Source organism: Anas platyrhynchos, chromosome 30 (assembly GCF_047663525.1).
Source record: "Anas platyrhynchos isolate ZD024472 breed Pekin duck chromosome 30, IASCAAS_PekinDuck_T2T, whole genome shotgun sequence".
Classification (NCBI taxonomy): Eukaryota; Metazoa; Chordata; class Aves; order Anseriformes; family Anatidae; genus Anas; species Anas platyrhynchos.
The window spans coordinates 4,852,579-4,871,614 of record NC_092616.1 but is presented as its reverse complement, the minus strand read 5'-3'; the positions used below and the strand labels follow the sequence as shown (position 1 = coordinate 4,871,614).

The window sequence follows — 19,036 nt, the reverse complement described above, 5'->3', positions numbered from 1 at the left end:
TTGCTTTGTCTGCTTGCAAGTGTTTTCCCCAGGGGAGACCCTGCTGCCATCCTGGAGCCGTGAGCCCTGGAGCCCCAGGGCCATGTGCAGGGAGCCTGGTGGGGGGCAGAGCAAGGGAGGCCTTGGGCTGGGCCTCTGCTGCTGAGCTGGGCCGGGCTCCTGGGCCCAAGGGGAGCTCCTGGCAAGCGGGCAGCGCTGCAGAGAGACAGCTCTGCCCAGGAGCAGCTCCTCTGCACAGCGCAGCTGGGCTGGGGGCACTGCCTGCAGAGACACAGTGCTTAAAGGCAGGCAGAAGTGGCAGCATGCCCAGAGCTCCCTGCGGGAGAAGACTTCCCAGCCCTGCACCCGGTAAGTCTCTGGCTGGAGGGCAATGCAGCCGCAGTTCGTGGAGGCAGGAGAAGCCGGGGGTGCAGGCAGGGGTGTCCAGGGCTGTGATGCAGAGCAGGTTCCCTGCTGTGCCCCAGGGGCTGTGTGCCGGGGCAGGGCCTCTGCCGCCTGCCAGGCTCAGCACTCAGCCTGCCCGGGGAGCTGCCCAGGGCGCTGAGGGGAGAAGCTGCGGGTGGAAGGAGCCCCCCCTGGCAGGGCAGGGTCCTGCTGCTGGTGGGAGGCTGCTCCCTTCAGCAGCCTGCTCACAGCTCCACAGCACACCAAGGGAATTTCGAAGGGAACTTCACTCTCATATTTCTTTAGCCTCTGCTTTCAGTTTTCTCTTCTTCATCCTTGTGGAATTGAAAATAGAGGCTTTTTTTTTTTTTTTTTTTTTTTTTTTTTCTAAAGAGATACTAAGATTCCTAAGCCTTCACGACGAGCATTCCAAGAAGTGTAACACGTCCCTTTACTGCCCACAGAAAGCTCCATTACCACCTATGCAGTGTCAGCAGGGTCTTTGTGACCTGGGATGTGCCCCCAGCAAGCTGTCCCTGGGCAGAGCCCTGCTGCCAGGAGGTGTCTGCAGGGCAGAGCTGAACACCCAGCGGGTGGGATGGGGGCTGTGAGCTGCAGGCAGGAGGCGTGGGGACAGAGACCCAGCTGCAGGCAGGGACAGCTGTAGGCTGCAGAACTGTTCGCAGAGAATGAGAGGGAGCTGCTCCCAGAATCCGCATGGCAGAGGCGATTTGGGCACCTCCCTGCCATCCCTGCATTGCTGATGCCTTCCATAGTACAGCCTCCTGGACTCTTCCCCTCCCCCAGCACAGATGTCTAGACATAATTGCATGGGAACTTTTTCATGAGTTGCCTGTGGAGTCAGCGATGTAGAGGATAATTCAGATGCAGCTCAGACACAGATCCTGCACATTCTGCCATGCAGATATGTTAATGGAGGGAAAGCATCCATGTCCCTTCCTGACGCGTAGGGTTGTGGAAATGCTATGTGTAGGGCTGTGAATGAGCTGTCTCTGTGTTTGGGTCACCCCATGTTTAGGGCATTCCACTCTTTTCCTGCAAGGGTTCTGCTGGGCTGCAGGCTGTCCTCCACTAGGGCACAGCTCTGCCATAGCAGCTCTGTGCTATCCATGGAGAAGACACGTGAGAGATAAGGGCATGGAAATGCTACTGGACATTTTGACTAGGTCAGATGCAAGGATCTGTCTGTCTCTTGCTACGTGGGGAGAACTGAGACAACCCCCAATATCTGAGGAGTTTGGAGATCTGCACATTGAAATTGGATTATTTTGACCTCAGCACACTATTCCCAGGTTTGTACAAAAAATCAAGTTTTCCTCACAGAGTCTGGCATAATATCTTGCTGTATTTTCCTCCTCAGACAGGTCCCCACGCCCAGAGGAATCAAATGTCCAACAGCAGCTCCATCGCTGAGTTCCTCCTCCTACCATTTGCAGAGACGTGGGAGCTGCAGCTCCTGCACTTCGCGCTCTTCCTGGGCATCTACCTGGCTGCCCTCCTGGGCAACGGCCTCATCGTCACCACTGTAGCCTGCGACCACCGCCTCCACACCCCCATGTACTTCTTCCTCCTCAACCTCGCCCTCCTTGACCTGGGCTGCATCTCTACAACTGTCCCCAAAGCCATGGCCAATTCCCTCTGGGACACCAGGGCCATTTCCTACTCGGGATGTGCTGCACAGGTCTTTCTGTTTGTCTTCTTGATATCAGCAGAGTATTTTCTTCTCACTGTCATGTCCTATGACCGCTATGTTGCCATCTGCAAGCCTCTGCATTACAGGAGCCTCCTGTGCAGCAGGTCTTGTGTCCAGATGGCAGCAGCTGCCTGGGGTAGTGGGGTTCTCAATGCTGTTATGCACACTGCCAATGCATTTTCCCTGCCCCTCTGCCAAGGTAATGCTCTGGACCAATTCTTCTGTGAAATCCCCCAGATCCTCAAGCTCTCTTGCTCACACTCCTACCTCAGGGAAATTGAGCTTCTCACATTTAATGGTTTTCTGTTTTGGGGGTGTTTTGTTTTCATTCTTTTCTCCTATGTACAGATCTTCAGGGCTGTGCTGAGGATGCCCTCTGAGCAGGGCCAGCACAAACTCTTCTCCACATGCCTCCCTCACCTGGCTGTGGTCTTTCTGTTTCTCACCACTGCCATGTTTGCCTACCTGAAGCCCCCTTCCAACGCCTCCCCATCCCTGAGCCTAGTGATGGCTTTCCTGTACTCGGTGATGCCCCCAGCAATGAACCCCCTCATCTACAGCATGAGGAACCAGGAGCTCAAGAATGCCATTAGGAAAGTGATGTCATGGATGTATTTCAGGATATGCTGAGGAAACTCATTGTGCCTTTCTGCAGCTATAAACTGCTTCTTTCCTTCTTCAGATGAATTACAGTTTATGTAAAGACATGGAAAGCCTGTCTTAACTTCTGGAAGTATTTGTTTGGTTTTGTTTTTCTTTTTCCCTGTGTGATAATGTTTTCCATAAAGAAATGCTGTTTTTCATCCTGCTGTACTCAATTACCAACATATAAGAGACTCATGAAAAGGACCCTAAAGGTCATGTAATTTCAGCCCCTCTGTTCTGGGCAGGATTGCCAAGCACTAAAGTAGGCTGCGCGGAGCCACAGCCAGCCTGATGCATATCTTGTGTGACCCTGAGGCTTTGCATAAATAAGGAGCCAGAGCCTTTGTGTATTTAAACAAAATAAATGAAACCAAAACAACTTCTTTGTCTGAGACCCACTCTCAGCTGATCAGGAAGTAATGGGAATAACAAACACCCTTCTGGCTGCAGCAGCTCGGGTCAGGCTGCCCTGGCCCTGGGGCAGTGGGAGATGCTTGAGGACCTCCAGGGATGGCACGGAGGGGCGGCAAGCCTCTGAGGATCTTCTGCAGAAGAGAGCAGGGGGCACAGCAGGGGACACTGACCTCTGTACGCTTGTGCCATGGATGTCCGCATCTGTGGGGCTGAGCCCTCTGTGCCCCCAGGAGCTGCTGTGGCCTTCAGAGGGGCTGTGGCTGTGATGGCAGTGCCCAGAGCCCTGCAGCAACTTACAGTAGGCACTGACATGGGGCTAGTGCCACTGGGCTGGGCAAAAGGCAGGCAGGTGAGCAGAGGGCAGGGAGGTGGGCAGGGCGCAGGGAGGTCAAGAGCTGGCACTCAGGACCCGTGTCAGGGGAATGGCCAACCGTGCTGGTCTTGGTCCTGGCCCACATCCCTGCAGACCTGGAGCTGGGCTGTCTGCAGATGCCCCCATGGGACATGGCTGGGTCAGGGCAGAGCCATGGGCTGGAGGAGGCTGCAAAGGAAGGAGGGCCATGGCAGGAGGGGACCATTAGGACATTACAATCCTAATGACATTACAATCTTAATGCCATTAGGATTGTAATGGGGGGAGATCCATCCAGCCCTGAATGTGCACTGCCATGTGCAGCGCCTTGGCAGCACGGCTGCGGGACCATGTGTGGGGCAGTGGGGCTGGGACGATGCAGGGACAGGGCGCTGAGAGGAGCCACGAAGGATCTGCCAGGGGGTGACAGCAAGGACAGGCTCCAAAACAGAAATTTATGGTGGAGATGGAGGTATGGTTTTAGCAAGGGCAGAGCTCACCTGGAAGTGGTGTTACCAAGAAAAGTCAAGAGCAAAGAGAAGAGCTTCTGCTGGAGCTAAGGCTCAGATTTCTCACCCAGCTCACCCAGGGCTCGTCCTGAGCAAGGCGGCCACGAGCCCTGCCTGCCCTCCTGCCTGCCCCACGCCGCCAGGTGGCTGCAGCAGAGGGGACCCCCAGCCAGCCCCTCGATGGGGCTCTGCCAGCCCCTCGCCCTCCCCTCTGCAGTGACGTCATTGCTGCCCAGGGGGCTCTCTGATGCGCGGGATGATGTCACAGTGCCTGCCGGCCAGCCCTTCTGAGGGCCAATCAGGCTGCTGCAGTGGCAGTGACCTCACTCCAGCCCCCTCCCCACGGCCTGCCTCTCCCCTTCCCTCTCCCCTGTCTGGACCCCAGGGACAAAAGTTGGTGTTACGCAGCAGCTTTGCAGTGGTGGCCTCCGTGGTGGTTTTGCCAGGGAGGACATCTGCCCATGTGCCAAAAGGACCTACTACCACCAAGATGCATTTGGTGTTTCAAGCTGTCACTGGCCTTGCAAAGTCTTTCTGCAGTTGTGCCTAGGGACCTTCACTCCATTGGTCCTGGACTGGGGCTTTCACTTCAGCTGAACCGGTGTTGATTGTGGCACAAGCAAGATGCCTCTTACAGCTGCGCTCTGCATCCTCCTTCATGGGAGGGCACCACTCCGTGTCCTTCACTGTGCTCGCAGTATTTGTCTTAGCTCACGGATGAACCGGATTTAATCTGCTTGAGTCTTCTGAGGCCCAATCCGAGGCATATTGCCTGCTGCACCTACAGCACAATAACTATCATTTCCCCTTACTATGCTGATTGACCTGAAAGGTCTGTTCATATTAATCGCTTTTAATTTCCCTAAATGGAAGAGGGCATATTTCCAGACTGGGACAAGCTGCTGGGCTCTGCCACAGCCACTCACAGTCATCTGCTCTAGAGTCTTTCAGCCTCAGTTTGTCAAATGTAACTCAACACGAGTTTCTCAGGGTCTCAATGGCCATTTCAAGTGTAGTTAACTCCAGCAATCCACTGGCAAGTGTGCCAGGATGCATGGTGCATTCCCACAGGAATCCCTTGCAGAACGTATGGTCTTGTCCAGGCCGTAGTCTCGAGTTCCCAGACTGCAGTGGCTGCCTTCCAATGATTGTGACTTATGTTAGGCGCACAGAATCATTGAACCATAGTGCCATGTAGATTGGGAAAGACCTCCCCCATCATTTGGGTCAGGCCAAAGACGACAAGCTAACAAACTCTGATCTTTATACAGCTCTTCCTGATAAATTCGGCAGTGGCCCTGTGTTACCTTTGTTTCCTCTTTAACTGTAACTTCAGCAGGAATAGTTCATGTTGGTACCATGGCACAAGCATACAGAGGTCAGTGTCCCCTGCTGTGTCCCATTCTCCTTGCAGCAAACCCTCAGAGGCCTTCAGCCCCTCCGTAGCATTCCTGGGGGTCTTCAGGCATCTCCTTCCACCCAGGACCAGGGCAGCCTGCCCTGACCTGCTGCAGAGAGAAAAAGGTTTACTATTCCTGTTTATTAATCCACTGAAAATAGATCTCAGAGAAAGAAATTGCTCCAGCTTCATTTATTTTGATAAAATACACAGAGAGCCTTTTTTCACTGAAACCATAGGTCACACAGACAAGGGAATACTCAGGTAGAAGGAAGTGAAGGGCTTTTCTGTGTAGACAACATTACAACAAGGACACAAAGGAAAAACAACCAAATAAATCAACAAACACCAAAGAGAAAGGCAAGAGTGCCTGTCATGACATACGCTGGGAGTCATTTGCAGAAAAAGGTAGACAGTCTGTGGCCACAGATAAAAACCCAATCAACAGTTTCCATATTGAATCCCTGAGATCCTGGTTCCTCATGCTGTAGATGAAGGGGTTCAATACTGGAGGCAGCACTGAGTACAGAACTGCCACAATGAGGTTCAGGTTTGGGGAGGAGATGGAAGGGGGCTTCAGGTAGGCAAATATGACAGTGCTGAAAAAGAGTGAGACAACAGAGAGGTGAGGGATGCATGTGGAAAAGGATTTGTGCCGGCCCTGCTCAGAGGGGATCCTCAGCACAGCCCTGAAGATCTGCACATAGGACAGAACAATGAAAACAAAACATCCAAAACCCAAAAAGGAAGTGAACGTGAGAAGCCCAGCTTCCCTGAGGTAGGAGTCTGTGCAAGAGAGCTTGAGGACCTGGGGGATTTCACAGAAGAACTGGTCCACAGCATTGCCTTGGCAGAGGGGCAGGGAAAATGTATTGGCAGTGTGCAGCAGAGCATAGAGAAAGCCACTGCCCCAGGCAGCTGCTGCCATCTGGGCACAAGCGCTGCTACCCAGGAGGGTCCTGTAGTGCAGGGGCTTGCAGATGGCAATGTAGCGGTCATAGGACATGACAGTGAGAAGAAAATACTCTGCTGATATCAAGAAGATAAATGAAAAGACCTGTGCAACACATCCTGCATAGGAAATGGCCCTCGTATCCCAGAGGGAATTGGCCATGGCTTTGGGGACAGTGGTGGAGATGCAGCCCAGGTCGAGGAGGGCGAGGTTGAGGAGGAAGAAGTACATGGGGGTGTGGAGGCGGTGGTCGCAGGCTGTGGCTGTGAGGATGAGGCCGTTGCCCAGGAGGGCAGCCAGGTAGATGCCCAGGAAGAGCACGAAGTGCAGGAGCTGCAGCTCCCGTGTGTCTGCGAACGGCAGGAGGAGGAACTCAGTGATGGAGCTGCTGTTGGACATCTGAGACATCCTAGACACAGGGATGATCCAAGGAAGGAAAGACAGTGATAATGAGGAGAGGGATCTCTGAGAAAAACTTAATCCATGTCTCACTGAAACCCCCTACAGTGACTTTCCCATTTCTGGGACTTTTCTCCTGCTCTGTTGTTTGAGCTTTGGATGGTGCTACAGTCAAGTGCTACTGGGAGTAGGGACACTGCTATGGACTTTGGAGGAGTCACGCCTGTCCTACAGGTCTAAACATAAAGAAATCAGGAGAGACCTCTGATTAAATCTACCTCTGATATATGTGGACTTCCCAGCATTACCATTCTCAACACTCTTGACTGCCAAACAGCATTTGTGGTTTAATTTGTTCCAACTGCATCTGTGACACTCAGAGGAGTCTTTTGAGGGTAGAAAACCCTGGCATTTTTCCTACATTCCAGGTGAGATTTTGTGAATGTCCTGTGAGGATTTTGTGAAGTGCAGTGAGGATAACCAGTCTGTCCATCTACCCTGGTCTCAGCCAGACTCCTTTAGGGCTCAGTCGAGTTGCCCACAGTGAACTGCTCAATGATTGTGGCCTCCAGAATGTCTGGGAAGATGATTCACCTTTTTCCTTCCCTCCAGACTGCATTGCCCCAAGCCCCAGAGTTTAGAAGGGGGTTTGGGCACCTTTCCTCTAAGGACAGATCTGCGTGGTGGGACCAAGAGGGTCAGAGCTTGAGCTGCTGCTGAAAGCCAGATCTGCAGGGAGCCATAAAGCAACAACAGCAACACTAGGTGTAGGAACAGAGAGAAATAGCACAGGGCTTCTGCCAGGGGAGGCAAGGCCAGGGAGGGACTGACAAGAACTCAGGAGACTCTGCTCTGCTGGAGGTTCTGCTGCTGATGTTATGAGTCGCGTTCTCAATCCTGTGACCTAGAGGGCAGAGAGGTGCCAGACTACTCTGTTAGCACTGTCCTACCATTCCCTGCCCATGGCTCTGCTGCCTGCAGCTGTCCCTGCCTGCAGCTGGGTCTCTGTCCCCACACCTCCTGCCTGCAGCTCACAGCCCCCATCCCACCCGCTGGGTGCTCAGCTCTGCCCTGCAGGCACCTTCTGGCAGCAGGGCTCTGCCCAGGGGCAGCTCGCTGGGGACATGTCCTAGAGCCCAGGTCACGCAGACCCTGCTGACACTGCGTGAGTGGTGGTGGAGCATTCTAGGGGTTGAGAGGCAGGAAAGGGACTTGCTGTGGTCCTTGTAATGCTGCTTGTGAAGTCTTAGATGTAAAAGCCCCTATCCTGAAACAGCAGACTTTATTTCTCTTCTCACTGAGGCAAAGAAGAGAAAAACGTAAGCAGAGAGTCTGGAAAGCTAAGAGTGAACAGGAATTCTCACCTTTATCCCTGCTCTTTCAAAGTCCCCGTGGATACATCCTGCCTGCACTGTGGAGCTGTGAGCAGGCTGCCCCAGGTAGCAGCCTCCCACCAGCAGCAGGACCCTGCCCTGCCAGGGGGGGCTCCTTCCACCCGCAGCTTCTCCCCGCAGCGCCCTGGGCAGCTCCCCGGGCAGGCTGAGTGCTGAGCCTGGCAGGTGGCAGAGGCCCTGCCCCGGCACACAGCCCCTGGGCCACAGCAGGGACCCTGCTCTGCACCACAGCCCTGGACACCCCTGCCTGCACCCCCAGCTTCTCCTGCCTCCAGGAACTGCGGCTGCATTGCCCTCCAGCCAGAGACTTACCGGTTGCAGGGCTGGGAAGTCTTCTTCCCCAGTGAGCTCTGGGCATGCTGCCACTTCTGCCTGCCTTTAAGCACTGTGTCTCTGCAGGCAGTGCCCCCAGGCCTGCTGCGCTGTGCAGAGGAACTTATCCTGGGCAGAGCTGTCTCTCTGCAGCGCTGCCCGCTTGCCAGGAGCTCCCCTTGGGCCCAGGAGCCCGGCCCAGCTCAGCAGCAGAGGCCCAGCCCAAGGCCTCCCTTGCTCTGCCCCCCACCAGGCTCCCTGCACATGGCCCTGGGGCTGCAGGGGAACCTGCTGGCAAACAGCCTGAAGGGATCCCTGGGCTCCCCTCCCTCACCTGGCACACACACTTCTTGACAACAGGATCATTTCTCCAAAAAGTCAGGCAGCAGAGTCCGTTAAGACATCTCATGCTGGATTTTAATCCTGTGGCTAGGAGGGCACTCAGCTCACACCCATGCCTGCCCAAGGCACATAGGAACTGGGATTCGCCTGCCCTCACTTCAGGTGTGCACCACATGGGCAGCTGCAGGTGTGCTCCTTTTTTCATCTCCAGGATCATTAATGGAGATGGAGGAAATCAGGGGGCTGCAAACACCTGGTGACATGTCAGGGGGCAGAGGTACATGCAGGCATCTGCAAGCTCTCATGGAGGTACTATGAGGGACAGGGCAGCACATGGGGATATCCCCTTGGAGGCTGGTGGGGGATGCCTTTGGCCAGCTGAAATGACAGCAAATGCACCCATTTAGGACAACTAAACCTGTCCCTCCTCAGTAGGCTCAGGGCAGCATGTAGAGGCATCCACCTGACCCAATGGAGAACTGTGCCACAGGGAGAGCTGAGTCTCTCTCTCCCTCTTCTCCATCTGGTTTTCCCTCCATCTCCAGGGACTGTAACGGCACTTGTCTCATGGACATCCCTATATTGCTTAATCAAATTCGGGGCAGCCGCTCCATTTAAAGCCACTTCCAGGCCTGCAGTGCTACCTGAGATGCCAACGCTGCCCAGCACCACTGGAGCATGCAGCTGACATGGGCAGCACAAGACCCACAGGACAGCTCTGGCCATTCACAGCTGGTACTTAGAGGGCACCCCTGAGGGCATCTCTGGTAGACCTGGTGCTTATGAGCAAGTGACTGCTTCCCAGAGAGCCAAGGTCTGTCCCACTTCTATCGGGTAGAGGCAGGCAGTGCACAGATATGAGGCACATCACACCAGAGTTTCCTTTTTTTGTCATTCAGCTTGCAAACACTGCTGCTGCTTCTCATCCCCACCCGTTAATCACTCTGATGGTACTATCCAGACACAGTGATTTTTTCTGTGTCCCTGGATCACAGGATACCCATATCCAAAGACATTGTCAGCAGCCCATTCTCGTGCCTGGAGATCGGTCACAGCTCCAGCACTGGCCCTCAGGGCTGCACCAACACCACAAATGCCCTCTGCTGTCAGGGCAGCACAGCCCAGGCCTGATTCCTTCTGGCCTCAGGAACACCAGGCCTTGCCCTCCTTGGGACCCCTGAATTCATCCTTTTGTGCCCATCTGCCATCCACGGCAGCATATCTGCTGTGATGGAAAGCCTTTGCATGCCCAGGCTCTTGAGCAAAAGATCTGGGACAAGTCTGAGTTTGGCCCTTGTGCCACAGCTGAGGTGCTGCAGCCCAGATGTGCCCCAATGCCCTCAGCCTGGGGCACAGGCAGGAGGAGCTGGATCCCCACTGAAAGGAAGCTGTGTCAGCATTAAGGAGTGCACTGCATCTGTCCCAACCTGTTCTCCCTACTCTCCCCTTCATCTGCAGTGCTGCACTACCCCTCTCCCTTACCATGAGGTGCTGAAGGTAAGTTTGCCATTCCCTCGTGTGCCACCTCTACCTGTGGCATGGCAGCGAGGATGTCCTGGGCGAGGGTGCTGAGGCCTTCTCAGAGCACAGAGCCTTGTGGGACATGAGGGGAGGGAGGCTCGGGAATGTGCTGCAATTCCCTCCATATAACACATCCTAATGCATCCTAACACATATAATGCATCCCAGGCGCCTTCGCTCCCATCGTTTGAAAAAAGCCCATCCCCAGGAAAAGACTCAAACCCTACCTTCCTGGGAGAGCTCCCAAAAGCAGAGGTATCTTAGTACAAGAACACAGCAGGGACTACTCCAGTGCTCCACTTCCTTTATTCCGTGGGCTTTGCCACCATCTGCAGATGTTCCTGGTGGATTTGTCAAGAAATGCCGGAAAATATGTCTCCTTGCTACTGACCTCACAGGCCTTCTAATGACACGGTCTGATGTCATAGGGGGAAGCCCTGCATCACTGAGATATCATCACTGGAGCAGTGGCAGTGCCAGCACTTCCCTGCAAGGCCTGGTCCCTGCTGGGCACTGCTTGGGTGCTCCCCAGCGCTGTCCTTGTGTGGCCAGGAGTGGGGTCAGCAGGCAGAAAGCTTGCACTGGGTAACCCTCGCTGACGGGCGGAGGGAGGAGCAGGGGCACCTTGCAGAGGAGCTGTGGTTGAGGAGCCAGGGCGCGCATCCCTTGTCCTGAGCTGAGGGCCAGCAGCAAGTGAGATGGAGGGCTGCTGGACGGTGACCATCACTTCTGACATGATTTCCATGTTCCAGGTGCTCCTGCAGCTCTTCTCCAAAGGTGAGGGTGTCAGGAGACCCTTCCCAAGGGCTGGCCCAGTGGCTGTCAGCTGTCCAAAGCTGCAAGTCCTGGGCTTTGGGGGGAGGCTGAACAGGGCTTTTGGCTACTACAAGAGCATTTCCTAAGTTCCCCTCTGGGCTCAGGGGACAATGTGGCAGTCAAGATTCCTGGGTGCTGATGCTAGGGCTGTCCTGAGCCCCAGGGCTCCTCTGGGCATGGCTCAGCTTCCTTGTGATGGGGACAATCCAGGGCAAGTTTTCCCTTGGAACTTGTGCCTCTTTGGGATCTGGGATCTCTGGGAGGAAGGACGTCCAGTGTCCCAGACACTTTTGTGGCCTGCAGCTCCCACAGGCCTCTCAGGAATTTGCCAGAAATGCCTCTGTTGGAAATCAAACCTTCCCCTTGTACTGATCTCTTTCAGGGGAACCTCTGCTCCTTCTCTTCTGTGCAGCCAGGCTGGCAGAGCATGTCCTAGATGCTGAGATGCCATCTCTGGATGGTCACAGCTCTGGTGCTGAACCCTTCCCGTGCCCGTACTATGGTGGATTTACCCTGATACACAGGTGACCTTCTCCACCACCATTCACTCTCTCCCTCTTCAAAGAGAAAAAGGGGAAGTAAATATTTTTTGAGTGGTTGTTTGGGGTCCCAAGATTTGGAGTTTTCTTCAGCGATAGCACTCTATGGGCTGCAGCCTCCTCTAGGCCATATTCACCTACTCCACTGTGGGCTCCTCCACAGGCTGCAGCATCAGGATCTGCTCCTCCATGGGACACGTGGGTTGCAGGGGGACAGCCTGCTCCACCAGGGGCCTCTTCATGGGCTGAAGGGGAACTTCTGGTGTCTGGAGCACCTCTTGCCCTCTTTCTGCAGTGACCTTGTTGTCTGCAGGGCTATTTCTTACACCTCCCTCTCCCAGCTGCTGTTGCCCAGCAGGTTTTTCCCTTTTTTTAAATCTGCCCTCACAAAAGTGCAACCAGCATCACCCATTGGTTCAGCTTGCCAGTGGCTGCCCTGGCCTCAATAAGTCTGGGCATTTTTCAGCAGGTGGCGAGCAATTACATTGTGCATCACTTGCTTTGTGCATTCTACTATCATCAGCATCATCATCAACAACAATAATAACATTTTTATTATTATTATTTCCCTTTCATTTTTTTGTACTATTAAACTGTCTTTATCTCCATCCACAAGATTTCCTTCCTTCCTTCCTTCCTGCCTTCCTTCCTGCCTTCCTTCATGCTTTCCTTCATGCCTTCCTTCCTTCATGCTTCCTTCATACATTCCTTCATGCCTTCCTTTCTCTCCCCAATTATTCTCTCCCCCATCCCACTGGCAAAGTGTGGAGCAAACGGCTACATGGTGCTGAGCTGCCAGCCAAGTTAAACCACAACACTCCCTTTGGCACATAATGTAGGGCCCAAAGGGTAGAGATAATGATTAAAATAAAATAGTTATAAGCATTAGATCAGCTTATTATTTGCTGAAATCAATGTTGATTTTTGGGGGATCAGGGTTGTAGATGTGTTTGATGTCAGAATTATGTTGGATAGCACATTGCAAACTGTGAGTGTTCCTTGTGGTACTGTTTATCATCTCTGGGGGCTGGTTTAAGGTTATTATTTTGCTGTAATGTGTAACACTGGCCTATGGTATGATAAAATTATTGGATGTGAGACTGCTCTAGTAGTTGTACTCAGCATTGCTGTCGCCACTGTACTTCAGGAACCAGCTATGAAAAACTATTCTGCTCTTGTGAGGCCCCACTTGGAGTACTGCATCCACGTCTGGGGTCCCCAGTACAAAAAGAATGTTGAGCTGTTAGATTGGGTCCAGAGGAGAGCCACGAAGCTGGTCAGTAGGCTGGAGAACCTCTCCTATGAAGTAAGGCTGAGAGAGAGCTGGGAATGTTGAGCCTGAAGAAGGGAAGGCTCAGGGGTGACCTCATTTTCAATTTTTAAAGGGGCCAATAAAAAAGATAGAGAGTGACCTTCTCCTCATGCAGCCAATGAGAGGACAAAGAGGGATGATATTAGACTAAAAGTGGGAGATTTAAAGTAGAGATTAGGAGGAAATTCTTCATGGCGAGGCACTGGAACAGGTTGCCCAGAGATGTTGTGGATGCCCCATCCCTGGAGGTGTTCATGACCAGCTTGCATGAGGCCCTGAGCAACCTGTTCTAGTGGATGGCATCCCTGCCCATGGCAGGAGGGTTGGAACTAGGTGTTCTTTAAAGTCCCTTCCAACCCAAGCCATTCTATGATTCTGTGATTCTCTTCTGGGGCCTCCTGTGGTTGCAGCTTCCCTTCAGTCTTCCAGGTGGACCTGAGCTGAAGAACCTTGTCTGGGGGTGATCTCTAGGGTAAGGGCCAGCACATGGGTTGGGAGAGACTGTCTGACTGTCTCAAGGACATGTGCTGCATACAAGTACAGCAGGAGAGCAGGAAGCTCACATGGCTGCTGGCTCATGCTTCCGTCAATGTAAACCCTGGCACGGGATCCCAGCCTTGCTTTCCAAGACTCTCTTCACACAGGGCAAGGGCATTAAGAGATTGGCAGGTTAGGGCACCAGTCCTTCTTCAGTCACTGCTCAAACCGGGTGGTGCACCAGGAAGCCATGGACATGTGGTTCTGCATGAGGAGTACAAGTTAGGGTACCCACAGTCCAGTTCTTGTCTTGGATGAGATGAACATCAGTATTTGAGGCAACTTCTAGACAAGGTCAGCTTCCATCTGACCTCTCCTCATCCCTCCTCTCGCCTCTCCAGCTCTTCCTGGCTGTCTCCCCATGCTGCCCATGTGGCCCTGAGCTGGTGGTGCCATGAGCAGACCAAGCAGGCTGTGGTGCCCAAGAGGTGACTGCACACTGGCTGTGCTGCACACGGTGGGAAGTAGACCCAGCTGGATTGGGATCACAGCTGCTAAGCTCTCACTCTGGGTTCAACATCTGTGTCTGATGCTCAGAAAGACTAGGGAACCTTTCCAAGGACTCTAGAGGTTTCCAGGTATCTTTACAAATCCAGGCAGTTGTATTTCCTCGAGGATGAGAGGAACCCCTCTAATGGGTTTATGTGGCAAGGTTTTGGTAGCAGGGAGCCATAGGCATGGCTTCTGTGAGAAGACTCTAGAAGCTGCCCCATGTTAGGTTAGGGCCGTGCTGCTGACCAGAGCCGAGCCAATAAGCGATGTTTGTGTCTCTGTGAGAGCATATTTAAGAAGTTGAAAACAAACAAACAAAAACAAACAACAACAGGAACAAAACCATGCTGCCACACAGCAGCTGGGAGAGAGAGAGGAGCGAGAAACAGCCTTGCAGGCACCAAGGTCAGTGAAGAAGAAGGGGGAGAGGTGCTCCAGGCGCTGGACCAGAAGTCCTCTGCGGCCTGTGGTGAGGACCATGGTGAGGCACTGTCCCCCTGCAGCCCATGGAGTACCATGGGAGAGCAGGGTTCCACACTGCAGCGTGTGGAGGAGACCACGGTGGAGCAGGTGGACTCGAACTGACGGAGGCTGTGGCATGTGGAGGACCCCTGCTGGAGCAGATTCCGGGCCGGACCTGTAGCCCATGGAGAGGAGCCCATGCAGGAGCAGGTGACCTGGCAGGAGCTGCTGCCCGTGGGGGACCCAGGTTGGAGCAGTGTGCTGAGGGATGGACCCTGTGGTATGGACCCATATCTGGAGCAGTTCTTGAAGAACTGCTGCCTGTGGGAAGCCCACGCCAGATTGGTTCACCAACGACTGCGTCCCATGGGAGAGACCCCACAGCACAGGGGATGGGAGTGATCAAGAAGCAGTGGCAGAGGCAAAGTGCTATTGTCTGACCACAACCCCCATTCCCTCATTCCCCTGCACCACTCGGGGAGGAGATGGAAGAGAGTGGATGGTGGGGAGGCATTTTTGGTTTCTTTCCTGTGTTTCTCACTTCTCTAGCTTGTTAGTAATAGGCAATAAAACTTACTATCTCCCTACTCTGAGTCTGTTTTGCCCATCACGGTAATTGTTGAGTGATCCCCCTGTCCTTATCTCAACCCTTGAGCCTTTTTCATTGTATTTGCTCCCCTTTTCCACTTGAGGAGGGGGAATGAGAGTGTGGCCGTGGTGGAGCTTGACTGCCCACCCGAGTAAAACCACCACATGTCTGACACTCTCATGGTGAGGAAATGTTTCCTAATGTCCAGTCTGAACCGCCTCTGGTGCAGCTTTGTGCCAATCACTTGTGCCTGAGGATGACTTGAATCCTTTTCCAGACCCACCTTCCCTGTGCCTGCTGGTTCAACATTTCCTCCATGGAGACTGCAGACATCTCATTTGCCTGTAGAAGCCAACATACCAAAAAGATACTATGAGGGAGTCAGCTCAGACCCAGTGGCACACGTATTTTATCAAGGCTACAGAGAAGGAGAGCAGGTTGATGTTTCAGATGAAATGAGACAAAATCAAATGTGTGTCAGAACATCACAAAGGTACTTAACAACAACAACAACAATATAATAATAACAATAATAATAATAATAATAATAATAATAATAATAATAATAATAATAATAATAATAATAATAATAATAATAAATAAATAAATGAACAGGACTCTCATGAATATACTGTGAGTCATTTGTGGAGAGAGATGAGAAGTTTACCAGCAATGAAAACTCTCAATGAAATCACTTTGTTCAGTGCAACTTTCAGCTCCTGGTTTCTCATGCTGTAGATAAAGGGGTTCACTGTTGGGGGCACCACTGAGTACAGAACTGCCACCACCAGGTCCAGAGATGGAGAGGAGATGGAGAGGGGCTTCAGGTAGGTAAACATGGCAGTGCTGAGAAACAGGGAGACCACAGCCAGGTGAGGGAGGCACATGGAGAAGGCTTTGTGCCGTCCCTGCTCAGAGGGCATCCTCAGCACGACCCTGATGATCTGAACATAGGAGAGCACAATGAATACAAAACACCCAAAGTCGATGAAAAGATTACCCATAAGAACCCAAACTTCACTGAGGAAGGACTGTGAACAGGAGAGCTTGAGGATTTGAGGGATTTCACAGAAGAACTGGTCTACAGCATTGCCTTGGCAGAGGGACAGTGAAAATGTATTGGTAATGTGCAGCACAGCATTGAGAAAAGCAGAACCCCAGGCAGCTGCTGCTATCTGGGCACAAGCTCTGTTGTCCAGGAGGGTCCCATAGTGCAGGGGTTTGCAGATGGCAACGTAGCGGTCGTAGGACATGATGGTGAGAAGAGAATACTCTGCTGACATCAAAAAGACAAACAGAAAGACCTGGGCTGCACATCCTGCATAGGAAATGGCCCTGGTGTCCCAGAGGGAATTGGCCATGGCTTTGGGGACAGTGGTGGAGATGCAGCCCAGGTCGAGGAGGGCGAGGTTGAGGAGGAAGAAGTACATGGGGGTGTGGAGGCGGTGGTCACAAGCTATGGCGGTGAGGATGAGGCCGTTGCCCAGGAGGGCAGCCAGGTAGATGCCCAGGAAGAGCGCGAAGTGCAGGATCTGCAGCTCCCGTGTGTCTGCAAATGCCAGGAGGAGGAACTCGCTGATAGAGCTGCTGTTGGACATTTGATTCCTCTGGGCATGGGGACCTGTCTGAGGAGGGAAATACAGCAAAATATTAGGCTCAGCCCTGTGAGCAAAACCTACTCTGTTTCTTGTTAAACCTCAGAACTGCTGCTTCCCTTTCAGGAAAACCTCTGCTGCACGTTCCTTGGTAGAGCTCTGGTTTTTGCTACCAGAGGGTGCCACTGGGAGCAAGGGACTCTGGAAGTCCTTGGCATTACTGCTGCACTCAAGTGAAATCTTGCCTGAGAGGCAAGGGCTCTGTCCCTTAGAGCAGAGTAAGGGCAACTATCCTGTCCCAAAGTCCTGGTCACAGCTGCCCTGGACTGGCACCGCTTTGAACTCAAAGATACCATCATACCCAGGTGTTCCCTTAGAGAAGAGCCTGCACACTGCTCAGAGTAAAGGAATCCAGTTTCCAAGTGCAAATCTCCAATCTCCTGTGGCCTTGAGTGTGGTCTCAGTTCTCCACGTGTAGCAAGGGATACAGAGGGATCACTGCAGCTAACACATAGAGATTTCCAGCAGCATTTCCATGCCCTTAGCCATCAGGTGTCTTCTCCATGGAAAGCACTGAGCTGCTATGGCAGAGCTGTGCCCTGGAGGGGGGCAGCCTGCAGCCCAGCAGAACTCTTGCAGGAAAAGTTTTGAATGCACTAAAAACAATGTGATCTGAAGACAGAGTGAGCTCATTCTCAGCCCCACACACAGCCCTACATGTCATGACGGGACATGGAGGCTTTTCCTCAATTTATGTATCTGAATGACAAGAATGTGAATCATTCTGAGCTGCACCTGACTTATTCTCTACATCACTGACTCCAAAGGAGGATCATGAATAAGTTCCCATGCCAATATCTCTGGTGGTCCATGCTGGAGGAGCGGAAGAGACCACAGGCTGTATTGTGGAAGACAGCAACTGTGCAGGGGTGGCAGAGAAATTTCAAAAGTCCCCCTTCTATGTTTCTGGGAGCAGCTATCTCTCACTCCCTGCCCATGGTTGTGAAGCCTGCAGCTGTCCCTGCCTGCAGCTGGGTCTCTGTCCCCACGCCTCCTGCCTGCAGCTCACAGCCCCCATCCCACCCGCTGGGTGCTCAGCTCTGCCCTGCAGACACCTCCTGGCAGCAGGGCTCTGCCCAGGGGCAGCTTGCTGGGGACATGTCCTAGAGCCCAGGGCACACAGACCCTGCTGACACTGCGTGTGTGGTGGTGGAGCTTTCTATGGGCTGAGGGGAAGGAAAAGATCCTTGTAACCTCTCAGCCATCATGGAGTCTCAGGCACTTCCTGGAATTAACAGCAAATATTTCTATTACAACTGAGGCAAGTAGAGAAGATTGGAAGTTCAGGAGGCTCAGAAAAGCTGTGACTGAAGCTGAAATCCCCTACTTTATCCCAGCTCTCGCAAAGACCCTTCAGATACACGCTGGTTGTGCTGTGGAGCTGTGAGCAGGCTGCCCCAGGCAGCAGCCTCCCACCAGCAGCAGGACCCTGCCCTGCCAGGGGGGGCTCCTTCCACCTGCAGCTTCTCCCCGCAGCGCCCTGGGCAGCTCCCCGGGCAGGCTGAGTGCTGAGCCTGGCAGGCGGCAGAGGCCCTGCCCCGGCACACAGCCCCTAGGGCACAGCAGGGACCCTGCTCTGCACCACAGCCCTGGACACCCCTGCCTGCACCCCCGGCTTCACAGCTTGCAGCTGGCCCACGAGAAGGGAGCCCTCGGGGCCTGGACAATGACCCTATGGCAGGGAACCCCTGTGCTGGAGCATGTCCTTCTCTACAAGAAATAAACACTCTCTGTCTACAGCCTCATCTGCTCTGGAATAATCCAGGTCTAGGGCACATCCAGGATACTCCAGTGCATTGCAAAGCACTCAGACTTACCGTGTTAAGGGTTGCAAGCATTGCTTTTCCAGTATACTCTCAGCTTTCTAACATTCCATGCAGTCTTTAACAACTCTCCCTTTTCTGTCCTCCCAGTGCCAGCTGCAGGCAGTGCCCCCAGCCCTGCTGCGCTGTGCAGAGGAGCTGCTCCTGGGCAGAGCTGTCTCTCTGCAGTGCTGTCCGCTTGCCACGAGCTCCCCTTGGGCCCAGCTCAGCAGCAGAGGCCCAGCCCAAGGCCTCCCTTGCTCTGCCCCCCACCAGGATCCCTGCACATGGCCCTGGGGCTGCAGGGAAACCTTCCAGGGAATCAGCCTGAAGGAATCCCTTGGGCTCCCTCCCTCACCTGGGCACACACACTTCTTCACACCAGTGTCATTTCTCCTTACAGAAAACCAATTAAGTGTAACAATCACATCTTCTTGTCCCAGTATTACTTTGGCATGAAGTCATGGTCAGGGACTGATCTCCTTCATCCCCACT

At 53.3% G+C, this 19,036-nt stretch overlaps 4 protein-coding genes across 4 annotated transcripts in view; 1 reads left to right on the top strand and 3 right to left on the bottom strand.

Annotated features, from left to right (window-relative positions):
* LOC119712973 (uncharacterized) overlaps positions 1-19,036 on the bottom strand; it is a 672,213-nt gene that overhangs the window by 551,279 nt on the left and 101,898 nt on the right. The window lies entirely within an intron of this gene.
* LOC139999948 (olfactory receptor 14C36-like) lies at positions 1,751-3,108 on the top strand. The gene has a single exon (XM_072029620.1). The coding sequence runs from the start codon at positions 1,793-1,795 to the stop codon at positions 2,726-2,728; it is 936 nt and encodes a 311-aa protein (XP_071885721.1). The 5' UTR covers positions 1,751-1,792; the 3' UTR covers positions 2,729-3,108.
* LOC119715718 (olfactory receptor 14A16-like) lies at positions 5,791-6,792 on the bottom strand. The gene has a single exon (XM_038173627.2). The coding sequence runs from the start codon at positions 6,775-6,777 to the stop codon at positions 5,791-5,793; it is 987 nt and encodes a 328-aa protein (XP_038029555.2). The 5' UTR covers positions 6,778-6,792.
* Positions 15,723-16,703, bottom strand: LOC113842047 (olfactory receptor 14A16-like). The gene has a single exon (XM_038173715.2). The coding sequence runs from the start codon at positions 16,680-16,682 to the stop codon at positions 15,723-15,725; it is 960 nt and encodes a 319-aa protein (XP_038029643.1). The 5' UTR covers positions 16,683-16,703.

Bases quoted from the DNA above. Each gene is read 5' to 3' on its own strand.
- LOC119715718 (XM_038173627.2), bottom strand. From the start codon at position 6,777: ATGTCTCAGATGTCCAACAGCAGCTCCATCACTGAGTTCCTCCTCCTG.
- LOC139999948 (XM_072029620.1), top strand. From the start codon at position 1,793: ATGTCCAACAGCAGCTCCATCGCTGAGTTCCTCCTCCTACCATTTGCA.
- LOC113842047 (XM_038173715.2), bottom strand. From the start codon at position 16,682: ATGTCCAACAGCAGCTCTATCAGCGAGTTCCTCCTCCTGGCATTTGCA.